Source organism: Acomys minous, assembly GCF_964271855.1.
Source record: "Acomys minous genome assembly, chromosome: 11".
NCBI lineage: Eukaryota > Metazoa > Chordata > Mammalia > Rodentia > Muridae > Acomys > Acomys minous.
Genome location: NC_140492.1, coordinates 101,265,497 through 101,279,932, shown reverse-complemented (window position 1 = coordinate 101,279,932; position 14,436 = coordinate 101,265,497). Strand labels below are relative to the sequence as shown.

General features: G+C 45.9%; 1 protein-coding gene across 9 annotated transcripts in view; it reads right to left on the bottom strand.

The window, feature by feature from the left end:
* PDE8B (phosphodiesterase 8B) overlaps positions 1-14,436 on the bottom strand; it is a 219,058-nt gene that overhangs the window by 57,027 nt on the left and 147,595 nt on the right. For all 9 annotated transcript variants that reach the window (XM_084802310.1, XM_084802311.1, XM_084802303.1 and 6 more), the window contains exons 4-7: positions 13,776-13,835; positions 11,583-11,640; positions 7,208-7,296; positions 1,785-1,863 (exon numbers count right to left, since the gene is read on the bottom strand). In XM_084802310.1, the coding sequence (XP_084658436.1) occupies positions 1,785-1,863; positions 7,208-7,296; positions 11,583-11,640; positions 13,776-13,835 (286 nt within the window). The remainder of the gene's footprint in view (positions 1-1,784; positions 1,864-7,207; positions 7,297-11,582; positions 11,641-13,775; positions 13,836-14,436) is intronic.

Sequence of the window (14,436 nt, the reverse complement as noted above, 5' to 3'; positions counted from 1 at the left end):
TGTTTCAGCATCCATGTTTCCCTTTCAGTACAGCATCTTCCCCTCTCTGGGTACCAACTGTCCTCATATTAATTACTTTCTGTGCATGGAAGAAAATGGTTGGGGAATTTGTGTGTGTGTGTGTGTGTGTGTGTGTGTGTGTGTGTGTGTGTGATTTATGTCACGTGACACATCACCACATTACTTATCCCAGGGATAGGGATATTCAGGGTTGCTAACCACAAATTCTGGCCATGGGGTGAAGGACTATGTTCCTATTCAGTGTGGAGAAGGCGTGAGAGGGCGGGACGGCTTCTCATTAGTACAGAATCACAGCCCAGCATCCCACTGAGAAGAAGGTAGCTGCCAGGCCAATGTCCTCATAGGCAGAGCTGAAGGGCCACATCTGCACGTGACCATGGGGCTTGTGCTCGACTTTCTGTATGGCTTAGGATAAGGAACAGTGGGCAGGAAGAACAAAACACAGCCAACAATGTACAGATCCATTCCAAGAGACAGTCGAAGGTAGTCTAAAATATAGCCCCAAATGAAGCCAGGCAGGAAAGCTTGGGAGTCAGAACTGTGGCTAAGTATTCTGATTTCAATGTTCACTGCTGGGGCCTTTTCCTGGCATAAGTCCCTCCGCTTCCCTAAGCCTTAGTTTCCTCATCGACCTTTCAAAGGTACTGAGCTGAGTAATGAAAAAGCTCATGACAGGAGCAAGGTGTGGTGGGCCCATGGTACCCTCGATACGGAACAGGCACAAGGCATGTCTGTGTGCACACCTGGGCCGTCAGAGGGTTCGAAAGGAGGCTGCTGCCACAAGGGCTATGATGTGATGGAGCACTGAATAAAGCAAGTGCTCCTCTAGGGACACGGCACACCAGCTGCTGCTTGCCAGTGCCAGTCAGGACCAGGGATATTTCAAAGCATTCTTTGAGGCAGGCAAAAGATTCTCTGTGTATGCATTTCTTTAGAAAGATGGCATTAGTATTAAAGTGCTCTTTGTATTTTTATATTTTACAGTATATAGTATAGCATATTTAGAGTATATTTAATATTTCAGATTGAAGTGCTTTGTGGCAGAATACCAACTGCAAGTAAGCATATGTCCTTGCAGTAGTTTACTCCCATAGCTACTTACAAGATTTGCCCAACAATCCTGTGTAAACACTGTCTGCACAGATAGCCTAAAATTTCCTCCCACCTCTATCTAAGAAATAACACGTTCTGATGGGAATTAGTAAGTTTGACCTATAGAGTTAGAGAGGCCATGGTTAAGAGCACTGACTGCTCTTCTAGAGGACCGTGGTTCAGATCCCAGCACCTATACTGGGTGGGTGGCTCACAACTGCCCATAAGTTCAGCTCCAGGGTACCAGACACCCTCTTTTGGACTCCACAGGCACCCGCACACATGTGCACATACATATAATTTAAAAACAATAAATCATAAAACAATTTTATTTTCTTTTGAATAGCTAATTCTTTTTTTTTTCAAGTCAGGGTTTCTCTGTGTAGCCTTGGCTGTCCTGGACTCGCTTTGTAGACCAGGCTGGCCTATAACTCACAGCGATCCACCTGCCTCTGCCTCCCGAGTGCTGGGATTAAAGGCGTGCGCCACCACGCCCAGCTTGAATAGCTAATCCTTAAGTTTATCCATCATTGTCTCATACATTAATTTTCCTTTCTTCAAGAAAACATGCAAATATGTGAAAATTATGGGAACGTGTTTGAAATAAAGAGGTAGCTAGAACCGAAAGTCTCCTTTGCAGCGTTAATGATGTGAGGTGCTTCTTCCCATACCTGAATCACATGCTCATCACTCGTTATTTCTATGGCTTCGTGACAGTGGTCCAACGCTGTAAACACTGAATTACAGGCCCTGTAAGATGCACAAAAGTCGTGTTAGTTCTATACAAACATAATTTGAACTTTGTTAACTTAGCAACACAGACAGACCCCGTAGTCGCGGGCACTATACCCAGGGTTATTCCTGTGGTCTGACTGCTGGGATCCCCTCAGCCTTCGACATTTCAATCCAATATGCGATGTAGTTGCTATGACCACAGTCATTGCTCACGGGGCTCAAGTTGCCATCAACTAAGGGAACGGAGCACAGCCCGAACTGACCATGAGATATTCTGGCCTTTTGCAGCACGCACAGAAATGTTTTGCTTTCCTTTTCTTGGGTTCACAATGCCGCTTTGCCTACAACCACGCCCACTGGTATGAAGAAAGACAGGAGTGGCAGGTAGACCTCCCGCCACGTTGTCCAATTCTTTGCACCCAATAGTTTCCCACATGGCTCCCTTCTTCCTCGCCTCCCCTGTACACCTGAGATAGTTGAAGTCAGAGTCCACCCGTGGTTTTGATTTTAACCATCTTCCTAATAGAGAAAAACTCCAGATAAATTAAATTCTGTACTATCCAATGCGGCAACTGCGTGGCCAGAACCCTGCTATTTAAAGCCCCAGGCAAGGCTTTCTTACACGGTGCACTGAGAAAAATAAAAAGAAAGGAAAATGTTGATTTATGGGATGGATATTTCTTCTTGTGGGGCAGATTCTAAGGGAGTGTAACTTGCTGCCATTTTGACCCATTTGTTAGGACACTGGCAGAGCCCTGGGTTCATGAAGTTGGATTGTATTTTCCTAGATGCAGGAGCCAAGGCAGCTTTTGGCCTTTGCTTGTCCTTGTCTCCTCACCTAGGAAATGGCTATAAGAATATGTGCTTCTCGGGGGGCTTTGCAATGACCAGAGCGATGGATGGCATCTGCAGGCATTTCTTGAAGGACCACATCTGGAGGGATCCAGGCTGAGGTACCTGTAAGTACTTGTAAGGTCACAGAGTCGCGGTGCCCTGCTCTCAAAGGCTTGCGAAAGCCTTTAGCAAGAAGAAAAACTAACCACAAGCTATCTTTTTCCTTGAATCTATCTGATTGTGACTCAGTAACCGCAAGCAGACCAGCCTGCAGGCGGGAAGGACCTCAGCGCACTGAGAGACAAGGCTATCTGCTTATGGGTAGTGAGAAAGCATCCGTGCTCTGCTAAGCAGGGGAGAGTCAGGCTAGATTGATGCTGCTGATGGTCTTGAGCCCTGCGGGGGCATTTCTTCATTCCAGCTGCCCCACCTAAGTTGTACTGTCTAACCACCACGACTGCATTTGTAAACATGTTCTATAAGAGCACCAAAACATTAGAGAAAATGCTAAGAGTGTCGTTACTCCACAGTCACCAGACTGCCTCTCGAGAGACAAGCGAGAGCCAGGCTTTATCAAGAGTGCTTCCCTGACGCCTGGTCGAGACTGAGCTCAGCTCCACAGAGGAGCCGTTCCAGGTACTAATGACCTTTCAGAAGTGGTGCAGGGAGACGTAAAGTCCACAAGGGCTAATTTGTCAATTTTGAGAGCTGGGTAATTAAGTTCCAGTGAACACATTTTTGTCAGACTCCTCTGGGGTGTATGGTTCTCTGTAAGGTGCCTGTACGTCTCAACTAAATGTGCAAACGGGTGCTTCAGACACAATCCTTTCATCTGTGTACAAGGTGGTCCTTTAATAAGTCCTACAGCTATTGAAGATTACGCTATGATTAGCCATAAGCCTAAACTCTTCAGCAGACATATATATATATATATATAATGCCCACGAGGACACAGAACAAATCCCTACTCTGTCCTCTGACATGAAGGGACAGGACTGACATAGTATGGCCCTTCCTACCCCTTCCATGCCACACATGACCAGCTGTGGCACTTCTTTGGGTTTTTCCACCTCTTTGGGTTGCTGACTCTATTTAAATAAACCTGCAGCAAAGTGGGGCAATCAATTTGAGTCATGTTCCTAGAACCAGGGAACCTAATTGCTTGTATTAATTATTCATACTTTTCAGGCAGAAATGCTGTAGCCTTATTAATTTCTGTTCTTGGGAACCACCAAGTGCACCTCAGATGTCCTTATTTTTTTTTTAATTCTTAAGGATAGAGGTTAAAAAACTGGGAGAAATGAATAAACAGAAGAGAAAGAAAGAAAAAGAGTAGTGAGTGTAGTCATTTATTCTGTGCTGCCCTACAGGTTTTGAAAGATCATATGGAAGAGGCAACGGTTGCAGGATCCAAGCAGAAAGCTCATGAAATGGCACAGTGGCACAGTGGGTGCAGTGTGCACAAGTGCAAGTGCAGGGCGCCTGACTGTATGCTACCGCTACAACCAAGGTGGTAGGCAGTTGGGATCACATGGAGAACACTCCTGGCTCCCAATGTTTTCTTGTCTACTGTGGCTTGGATGACCATAAGCTGTTCTGTATATTTTAGAAAGGTACTTCATCTGGTTTCTACCCAAACACACACACACACACACACACACACACACACACACACACACACATACACACACACACACACCTCTCATGCACATACATGCACACACACAGGAACACACACGCGCACAGACAAGCATCACCTTCAACAAGGGTGGGGCTGAGCATGGTCATTGCTTTTAAGAAGATTCTGAACACAAGTCCACATCTAATCAGATGCTCAGAGTTAGCTAGGCAGACCAAAGAACAGGCGAGGGGAATCGTGGGATTGCTACGTGGCGGCAGTCATGGGTGACGGCAAGGAAGAGAAGGGATTTATTTGTCTTGTAAAGTTTAGATGGTAGTCACCATTCACAAGTCCCGGACTTGTGGTAAAGTCCACTGTTAACAACAGCAGCTCCCCACAGTGCAGACTGTGTCCTTGCAGAATGGCAGTCGTGCTACATATTTAGCTGCAGCTGGGGGCGGAATTGTAGGGGAAAGTATTACATAATTAGGCTATAATTATTCTGGCATTGTATAATAAAGAGCTCATTTCTCAGTCTTTAACAAATGACATGGTTGCTTGTCTACCCTGGTGCAGGTAGATGATCTGTATGTCCTTGAATGTTCTATAGGACTGGGCCAAGGTCATTGTCTGATTCAGTGCCCTCTATCTTATGGATCTAGATTTTTATAGGCCCAGGGAGATTCAAGTATTGCGCATGTACAACCCACCCTCCCCAAGTCCCCCAAAAGGGAGTGGACTCAAGCAAGACTGAGGAGAGGGCTGAAAGCCAACATATCAACAGGTGGAGAACTAAAGAGCATCCAAGAATGAGACAAGCCCTGCTTCCTGGAGCCACTGCTCCCTGGGTCAAGTCCCTTTACTAGTTTCCACTGATTTCCATGGAGAACCTGAGCATAGCATTCCCTCATGACCCTAACAATGGGTCCAACTCCTCTACCAGTTCCCGCCAGGGAAGGGACGAGAAGTCGTAGTGCTCATGGCGTTGGGAGACGGGAAACTTGCAGTTATGGTGTGCTGAGACCACGAGAGCTCCCACACCACAGACTACATAGGCCTCAGCAGTTCACGGTCCCCACTGATGGGGCTGGCAGGGGCCCTTTGATTCAGACTGCCAGGGCTGCATCTTGCTCACCGTGGCCGAGGTGCCCTGAACCTCCCCAAGGGAACCCTCAATGACCGAATCTGAGGAATCTGAATTAGGGCACCACCTAGCAGGGGCCAACACATGTTCTATAGCCTAAGAATACAGAGCACTAGCATCCAAAACAGCACGAGGGGCTGCTGGTCACAGCTGTAAACTGCCAGGTCACCTGCTTGTATTGTAAGAAATAAAGTTAAAGGATCAAACCACAACAAAGTCTCTCTTTTTCTTTATTGCTAAAAACATCAAAAACCAAAGTACTAAGTCGTTTTACTCTCAATTAGAATCAACAGAGGCTCCCAGAAAATACATATACTTAATGTACATTGTTAAAAAGAATAAATTACTGAAGCAAAGAGAAGATAGTTTTTTAGAAAATTTGCATGAAGTTATCTGAAGCAAACCAAACAGGTAAAAAAAGAAAGCAAGGAATTTAAATTATTTAAACATTCAAAATGTCTTTGGTGCTATACCTTGAGGCTTTAAGCTATTAAAATGCCTCAAATATCAGAATCTCCATTGGTTTATAATCTTGTGATTTTTTAAGAAAAATATTTATTATTACTGTGTGTGTGTGTGTGTGTGTGTGTGTGTGTGTGTTTTATACACACTCATGGCATGACACACGTGAGTATCAGAGGACAACTTATTGGAGCCGTTTGCTTCTGCCACCATGTGGGCCCCCCCCTCCAAGATTAAAGTCAGCTCGGTGCCAGCATCAACGCTCTTAAAACAAACAAAAACCAAAAAGCCACCTAACTCTCCTCTAAGAGAGTAGCTGCATACTCTAGCACGTCATTTCTTACACCACTGTCCTCAGTGGTGTACTCAGACTTGGGCGATCTGCTTCTGCGTGTCTATGCCAACCGTTCTGCTTCCGAGGGACTGGAGAAAATGAGCTTCTAAACTCCTCTGTCGTATTTGGATACAAAATAAGTCAAGAAGATTAAAAAGTATAATTACGGTAAGGAGATCCTCTCTTGGTCTTTGCACTGGGCATGAGGTAGGACAAGGGACCTAGTGAGAGAGGCCATGCAGGGACTTCCCGGAAGGATGTCAGGAAGCTCCTTGAAACTGGTCTTTCCATAGGGCCAAAGGTACAGAGGAACCACGCACAGCTCATGTGCTCTGGCTTGCAGAGGGCAGGTGGAAAAAACCGGATGCTTAGCAGCAAGCCAGAGCAGAGCCTGAACTAAACTAGGTGGGTGCTAGGACCCTGATATTCCATGAGAGCCTAAAGGTAGAACCCCACACAGAATGGAGAGCCAGTGAGAAGCCATCTCTTAAAGCACCTCAAACCTATTAAAAGACCTGAAATTGGTTTCTGGACCACATGCCACAAGCGGACGTCATGAAACTGCCGCACAGCCATTACGACAGTGAGTATAATGTGTGTACCATCAGTCTCTGTCTCTGTGACTACAGCAGCCTAAGCAGGAATTCATGAAGTTGGAAGTCAGAAGTTGAAAGTAACTTTTAAAGGTCTGTTCTTAATCTAAATCTAATTATACAAAAAAAAATTGAGCAAGATTTCCTAGGTTATGATTTTAAAACTACCGTAAACAGTAGAAGATACTGTTTAAAAAAAAAAAAAGGCATGCTTTCAACGTATTTCATTACATCAAGGGACTTGTGTTAATGTATGGCTGTTGGCAGGCGCAGCCTAACAATCTCAAAATGCCCGACTTCAGCTCTGGATCTGTGACCTTCGACCTGTCAACAGTAAAGATTTTCTAAAGAACCTTAATTTTGCTACCTACCGTAATTTGAACTGTGAGCGAACTTCCCCGTGCTCTATTTGAATCAGTTCGTTATAGCAAGCAATTATGCTGCTGTTCTCCATAAATCTCTGAAAAGAAAGCAGAGAGAATGCAGGAGACATCTCCAATTATTTCTTAGAGAGTCAAACAGAGAAACGGAACAGTTGTTCTTGCCCCCGGGTAGCTCATTATGCAAAACATCTTGTAGGGAGGAAGGGATGACATGGAAAGGCTGTCAGGGGATGTGAAGGGCTTGTTCAAACGACAGAGCAACAGCCGAGCAGGTGAGGCACTTGGCTCACTTTATAACAAAGATGGGGGAAACTCCATTACCAGGAGTCACAGCAAAGCAAACACAGAAGCATACAGCGCGCCTCCCCAACTGTGCTAATTTCCAAACTGTTCTGGCTTTATCCTGTAACAGTCACCTGAAACTCAATACACAGCACGCTCAGGCTGCGATGCGTGATAGAGTCATTTTTATGGGAGTGTTCTTGGCCTCTTTCTGAATCTTTTGGGTGCCTAGTGTAGAGCCCATTTGAAGTATCGGTGATCTCAACAACAGAAGACAATCAAATGAAAAGCTAGGCAAAGGATCTGAGTAGACATTTCTCTAAGAAAAGATACATATGTCCAGCAAACACATAAAGGATGTCCAACCTCACCAGACTAAGGAAATACTGTGATGTCATTTCATACCCACTAGAATAGACATAATAAAATAGTAAAAATGTCCACAAGCAAGGTCCTGTGCACTGCTGGTGGGATATGAAATCGTTCAGTCAAGGTGGAAGATAGTGTAAATGTCATTTGAAAATTAAACCCTAAGTATATAACCAAATGAACTGTTGCAGACTGATGCTTTCCAGAGCTTGGGAAACAGACGTGAGACTGAGCGATTAGTGGGACCTTGGGGCTGAGGGAAAAGCTTCAGAACGATAAAGGGTTGGTATTGCGCAGCATTGAGGATGCTCTAAATGTCCCCACATTGTTCACTTTAAAATTATTTATTTTACTTTCATCTCAATTAGAATATTTACAAACCCTTAGTGGTTAAGTAAAAAGGGGGAAAAATACTTCTCAGGAAGTCAGAGAGACACAGGGGATAACACCAGGCATAGCCAAAAGGTCCACCTATAGATTTCCTTCATCAAGTCAGCCAGAGAGAAAAACAAACTTTTTCTCTTCTCTTCTGTCTTGGTGTGTGAGTATGTGTACACACACACACACACACACACACACACACACACACCTGGAGTGGATGGTCTTTCCTTAGGGAATCCCTTCAAACTCTCTAACTTTCCATAGGTCTCTTACTCTTCAAGTAGAATGGAGACAGACTAAGAAAAGGAAAAGTCACAAACCCATGCGGAAGGGGGATGTTTGCTCTTTTAGTCGCAAAGCAAAGTTGATCAAGATTCGTGTGTGCCCAAGGTTTTAAACGGGTGAAAACTGCCCCAGCCAATGAGGGTTCTCATGGTTAGCAGATACACTGTAGGAAGAAGACATACCGCAATTTCCACGAGAAGTGAGTTTAGATACTGTTGAGATGCCTGGGTTTTGACTCCAGGAGCCCTCAGGGCACCTTGTAGGCTAATATTCTGACCCGTTAAAGTGCTCTGATGGTTCTTACCGGGAGGAGGAGCTCCCAGTCTACAGATTCCCTAAGCCACTTCCACCTGGAAGGATGCTTTTAGTGGAACATAGGAGCTCGTGGGAAGAATGTTCCGTGGCAGGGCATGGCTGGGAAGCTACACCCGTGGGTGGAGCCAAAACAGAGTGAGGAGTGAACACACAGCTGCGCTCCTGCAAGCTATACAGATTTTGGAGTCTCTTTCCTCCGGGGGGGAAAAAAAAGGATGGAGAAAATATCAAATCCCTCATATGTTGTAAAAAATTAAGCAAATCACCTGGAACTGGGCCCGATAAATAACACATTGTAGCTCCCTGACTTCCCACTCCAAAGGAAGCCTCTCAGGGAGAAGTGTGGCTCACAGCTGTGATCCCAGCATGCCCCACAAATACTTGTTGAGATGAATAAGCATCACTCCAGGCATGGGGAGGGGGCGGCGGTGCGGGGAAAGGAGGCACATGAAGGTGAATATAAGAGCAGCTGCGGTGGGCAAGATGCTAGCTTCCACAAAGCGTAGTGTGGGCCGAGCATCAATACGGCTGGCCATGTGCTCAGGGCTCCAAAGGCGATGAAGGCCATTTTAGGGGTCTATTCAATGGCACAGTTCTTCCCGGCTCCCCACTCAGGGATTATAGACCAGCGTGCTGGCCCAGTAGCTAGCAACACAGAGCCAAGCTTCAGCAAATGCTTTAATCAAAACAAACCAGGAAAGCAAAACAACCTCACAGAAGGCAAGCTAGCTGGCATATCTGGAAAGCGATTGGACAGAGAAAGGGCTGCCAATGACCAGATAGTCTCAGAACGAGCAGGAGCATCTGTCTGGAGATCTGCCTCATCGGCTGCTAAGCCACAGTATCCAGAGGAAGCCAGCACAGGTGCTAAATGCTAGTCTGTGCCCCCCTGGGGGAAAACCTGAGGGGCTGGAGGCACTCTGATTGATCAGTGAATGACCTCCATCAAATCAGACCCAGCCCTCGAAGCACCAGGTAATCCCTGATTGGCACTGACTTCTAGGCTCCCACTTACCATGGGTTCACTCACTGTATATGACACATTTGGATGTAGGCACAAGAGACATCCTGGAGTAACCCAGACTGGTAGAAAGAAAATGGTGAACCTTTGTTTTCTTAAAAATATTGTACCTAAAGAGTAACGTTCCTGTCAACAGATGTGTGATCTCTGGGAAAAGCTATCCTCCAAATGACACCAATAGCAAAAGCTGTTGGAGGAAAGATCTCTGAACTGAGGCACAATTCGAAGGCCACCGTAAAGATCAATGTGTCTCCTGATAAAGCCAACAGGTACAACAAGGTCATCTTTCAATTGGAAAACCAAGGTAGCCAGGAAAGCTAATGTCTTGGGCTCTCAGAGTCCTGACACACACTTGAAAAGGTCACTTGAAAAGTGGAGTGGTGTGGTCTGTGTGACACAGAAAATTAATAAAACCTGTGAATAATTTCAGAGTTATTTCTCAAAAAATGGATGGGTTGTTGTTCTTATTGTTTTAATAAATGGCAGTCACATGGCTTCACTGTCGACTGTCCTCTGGCAATTCAGCATTCCCAAACTCGGCAGCATTCTCTAATGTGTCTGTATTCAGCCACTGCACATAAGGCAAGCGTTCAGAAACAAATGCCAAGCATCACAAAGAGAGGTGACAGATACACAGGAAAAAGTGTTAGGATGGCGGAGAATGCTGCAAACCCGACACATTCACTTCTATTCCACAAGGCGGGCTAGCATCTCTTATAGGGTTCATCTTCTGGGCAGAAGCACGCCAAAGCACAGGGAGACTGCTTCGACATGCTCTGCTACCGAGGAGGATTTTCATTTCAAATCCAGAATAGCAAAGCGCCACCATTCCATTCCTACTCAAAACACCAAGAACTCTTGGCATCATAGACTACCAGTAATATTTGTAGCAACCAACTATGGATTGCTACTCTATTCTTACCTAAAGTAAAGCAAAATTTTAACAGTAGGGATGAATATGTTTGTCATAAAAATGTAATGAGGGAATGTGAAGGACTCCATGAATTTTCTGTATGACTCTAATTTTCATGTTTCTTTTTTTCCCATTCCCCTTTCTCTTCTTCGTTTAAAACTAATTCCATTGCTTTCTTTACATTTGCCCACATCCAGCTTTGCCTGCAACCTAGTTTCTACCTTACCTTGTAATCCTAGGTATTTGCCTATCTTTGCTTAGGACAATCAGTCTTAATCTTTAAGGTGATATAAATGTTTTTCATATGGTTATCCTACAAACTGGAGACTATTCCTTTCTTTTTCTGGTGTTAAAATGGTTGAGTGCAAGCCGCTGTAGCCAGCATGAGCCTGCTGCTCCAAGTTGGAAAGCTCCAGGCAGGCCCCTAGGGAGCGGAGAACCTAAGTGGCAACTTGAGGCATCTTTGCATGAGCACCCACACTCGCTGACTCTGACTGGTGAGATGGATCGGTTATGGGGCTACTTCGAGACTGTGGGGGATCTGATCTGGTGTAAGAGGTAGTTGATTGTCATCAAGCACTGGCTACTATGACAGATGATGGGATTGAGACGGCAAGGACAAATGGTTGACTTGCTGGTCACCTGCTCACAGCCACTCCATGCAAGCACAGTTGCCTCCGTTCCCTGGTTCAGAGGTCTGGGCCCTGTTAGCTGTAATAGCTATCACGGCTGTGTGCTTTGCTGTCACGGGAGAGCCAGGGAGGTTGGAGAGAGACAGCCAGTCCCTGTGTACATACCCGGTTGAAGCCTGCATGGAGAAGAGGAAGGACCGAGGCCTCTTCGTGGTCATCAGATCTGCAGCAAAGCAGAAAATGAGGTCACTCAGCAGATACAAACCAGGGTTCCTCACACTGAAACGCGGAGAGAACAATGAGGCCATTGGCAGTCACATCGAGAGATGCTTCCTGAACAGCCTGTGCCCAGGGAGCACCCGCCTTCAAGGACAGAGAACCTACCTCTGTCTTCCAGATGCAAGCGGAGCACAAACAGTGGAGGGTGCCGCTTACTCCAGCACAGGAGGGAACCGCTCTAATTCCGGGTTGCCCTTTGGGGTTGGATCAACTGTATGAGCGCCGGCCCATGTAAAGACATGCCAACCATGCTGCTTGTCATGAGGCCACTGACCCAAATGGAGGCACAGCTCCTACCCCAAGGCCTAGCTGAGCCCAAAGATCATGGTGACACAGACCACCTACGGTCTATAGGATCATGCAACCAAGCAGGAAGGAAGCATCAACCCAAACAGGAATCCAGAAGGGAGGAAAACAAACAATGATACTGTCACCTATTTCTTGAGGCATTTCTTCTGCATTGAACCTGGGGCTGGGCCGTGAGTGAAAAGATGGGATGTCATGAGCATGTCTCATAATTCAACTGTCCCCTAAAAGAGGGTCACCCCTGAGACCGCCAGAAATTTGTATAGGGCACAACCCTGAACATCAGGGTTGCCACTGGCAAGGATTCCTGTTAGTGTAGCTCACACAAACTACTTCTTTCTTTCAGCCAGCCCTCAAATTTTAAAAAACGATTTATTCATTTATTTATTATTATATATTTAGTATCTGCCTGCATGTTCACTTGCATGGCAGAAGAGGGCATCAGATCACAATATAGATGGTTGTGAGCCACCATGTGGGTGCTGGGAATTGAACTTAGGACCTCTAGAGGAGCAGTCAGTGTCCTTAACCTCTGGGCCATCTCTCCAGCCCCAGCCCTCACATTTTAAGTGTAGAACATTCCAAAGACTAAACCCGGAAGAACAGTTTCTCATTCCAGGGAATGTCACTGGAACTAAAGCTAGGTCAGTCTTCTTTGTAGTTGAAAACCAGCCTAAGCTTATAGCCTGCTGCTAGGCACACAACAGTCCTCACCAGAGCCACAGCCCGTGGCCTGCTGTTAGCCACCTAACAGTCCTCACAGAGCCACAGCCCGTGGCCTGCTGTTAGCCACCTAACAGTCCTCACAGAGCCACAGTCCTTTTCTTGCAATGGATTTGGAACCTCTGCACTCTCATATTATAGTCTTCAATGAAAACTCAAGCACTTTCCCTTCTTTATTTTCCTCAAAGAAAAAAGATGAACCAGAACAGCACTTTCTCCAGAGTTCTCAGCTTTTCTACTCAGCTTTGGCATGTCCTGATGACGAGTAAGCCTATTTTTCCCCATGAAATGTGTGAAAACGTGCTAACAGCAATTATGTAAGAGAAAGAGAGAGAGAGAGAAAAAAAACCCTAAATATTTCTGGAAACTTGGAAAACAAAGCCCTCAAAGCAAGTTCTAGAAGTGGCATTGTAGGGTATAAGACGTGCCCATCACAGAGCTGGTTCAAAACCAGATTACATCACGGAAGTGTCTCAGATAGAACAGTAATGGCTGGGTGGTAATGCAACTGGGGGTGGGGGATGCTGCTGGGGTGGGGTGCTGTTGGCTTGGGGTACTGCTGCGGCAGGCTTGTTGTTGGCATGGGGTAGGATTGCCTTTGGAGTGAGGGTACTGCAGGAGTAGGGGTGCTATTGGGGTGGGAGTTTGTTGGGATGGGGTGCTGCTGGGTTTAGGGTGCTGCTGGGGGGGCTGTTGGTGTGGGGTGCTACCGGGGTGAGGGTACTATTGGTGTGTGGTGCTAGTGGGGTGAGGGTACTGTTGGTATGGGTGCTACTGGGGTGTGGGTACTATTGGTGTGTGGTGCTTCTGGGGTGAGGGTACTGTTGGTATGGGGTGCTACTGGGGTAGGGGTGCTGTTGGTGTGGGGTTCTACTGGGGTGGGGGTGCTGTTGGTGTGGGGTGCTACTGGGGTATGGGTACTGTTGGTGTTGGGTGTGACTGGGGTAGGGGTACTGTTGGTGTGGGGTGCTGCTAGAGTGGGGGCACTGTAGGTATGGGGATTCTGCCGGGGCAGGGATACTCCTGGGTCGGGGTAGGGGGTACACTTACACTTGTGAAACCACAGCCAGGATTACTGTGTGTTCTGAGGGGTTCGTGGCCCGGATTGACCTGTAAAAACAAAAAACAAAAAACCTTCCAGTCAAAGCATTGATCTGTACTTTGTTACACTGAACTATTATGGAAGCTTGTTTGGGTTGAGAGTGGCACCAAATCAAGTAGTCCTTTAAGGAAAACAATCTCAGACACACAACACAGCAAGAAAGATGACCTCGTGGATCAGAACAATGTTTTCCACTTATTTACTTACTTACTTACTTACTTACTTACTAATTGTTTTAGCTCCTGGGCAATTTTGCAAAAGATCAGACTCACAAGTTTTCCACTTCAAAACTGGCAAATTCCACTTAAATTTCATGTTTTCTGATTGAAACCTGACTGTCTTTTTATAAGTAGGGCAGTGCCACAGCCCTTTAATGATCAGCTTGTGCCTGGGCAGCTGACCAAGTTGGATTACTTTCCTTTCAAAACAATTGATCATACAGAAAGCTGGTTAAAGTACTTGCTGCGGATGGACAGACAAATGAACGCTAGGCCCTGTTAAAGATCATTCAAAGAGTGCCAGTTATTCTGTTGATTATGCTTATAGACTTTAAACAATGTCATCAGCTCGGCTTGAGAAAGATGAAATAGTAACTGTCAATCAAGTCGG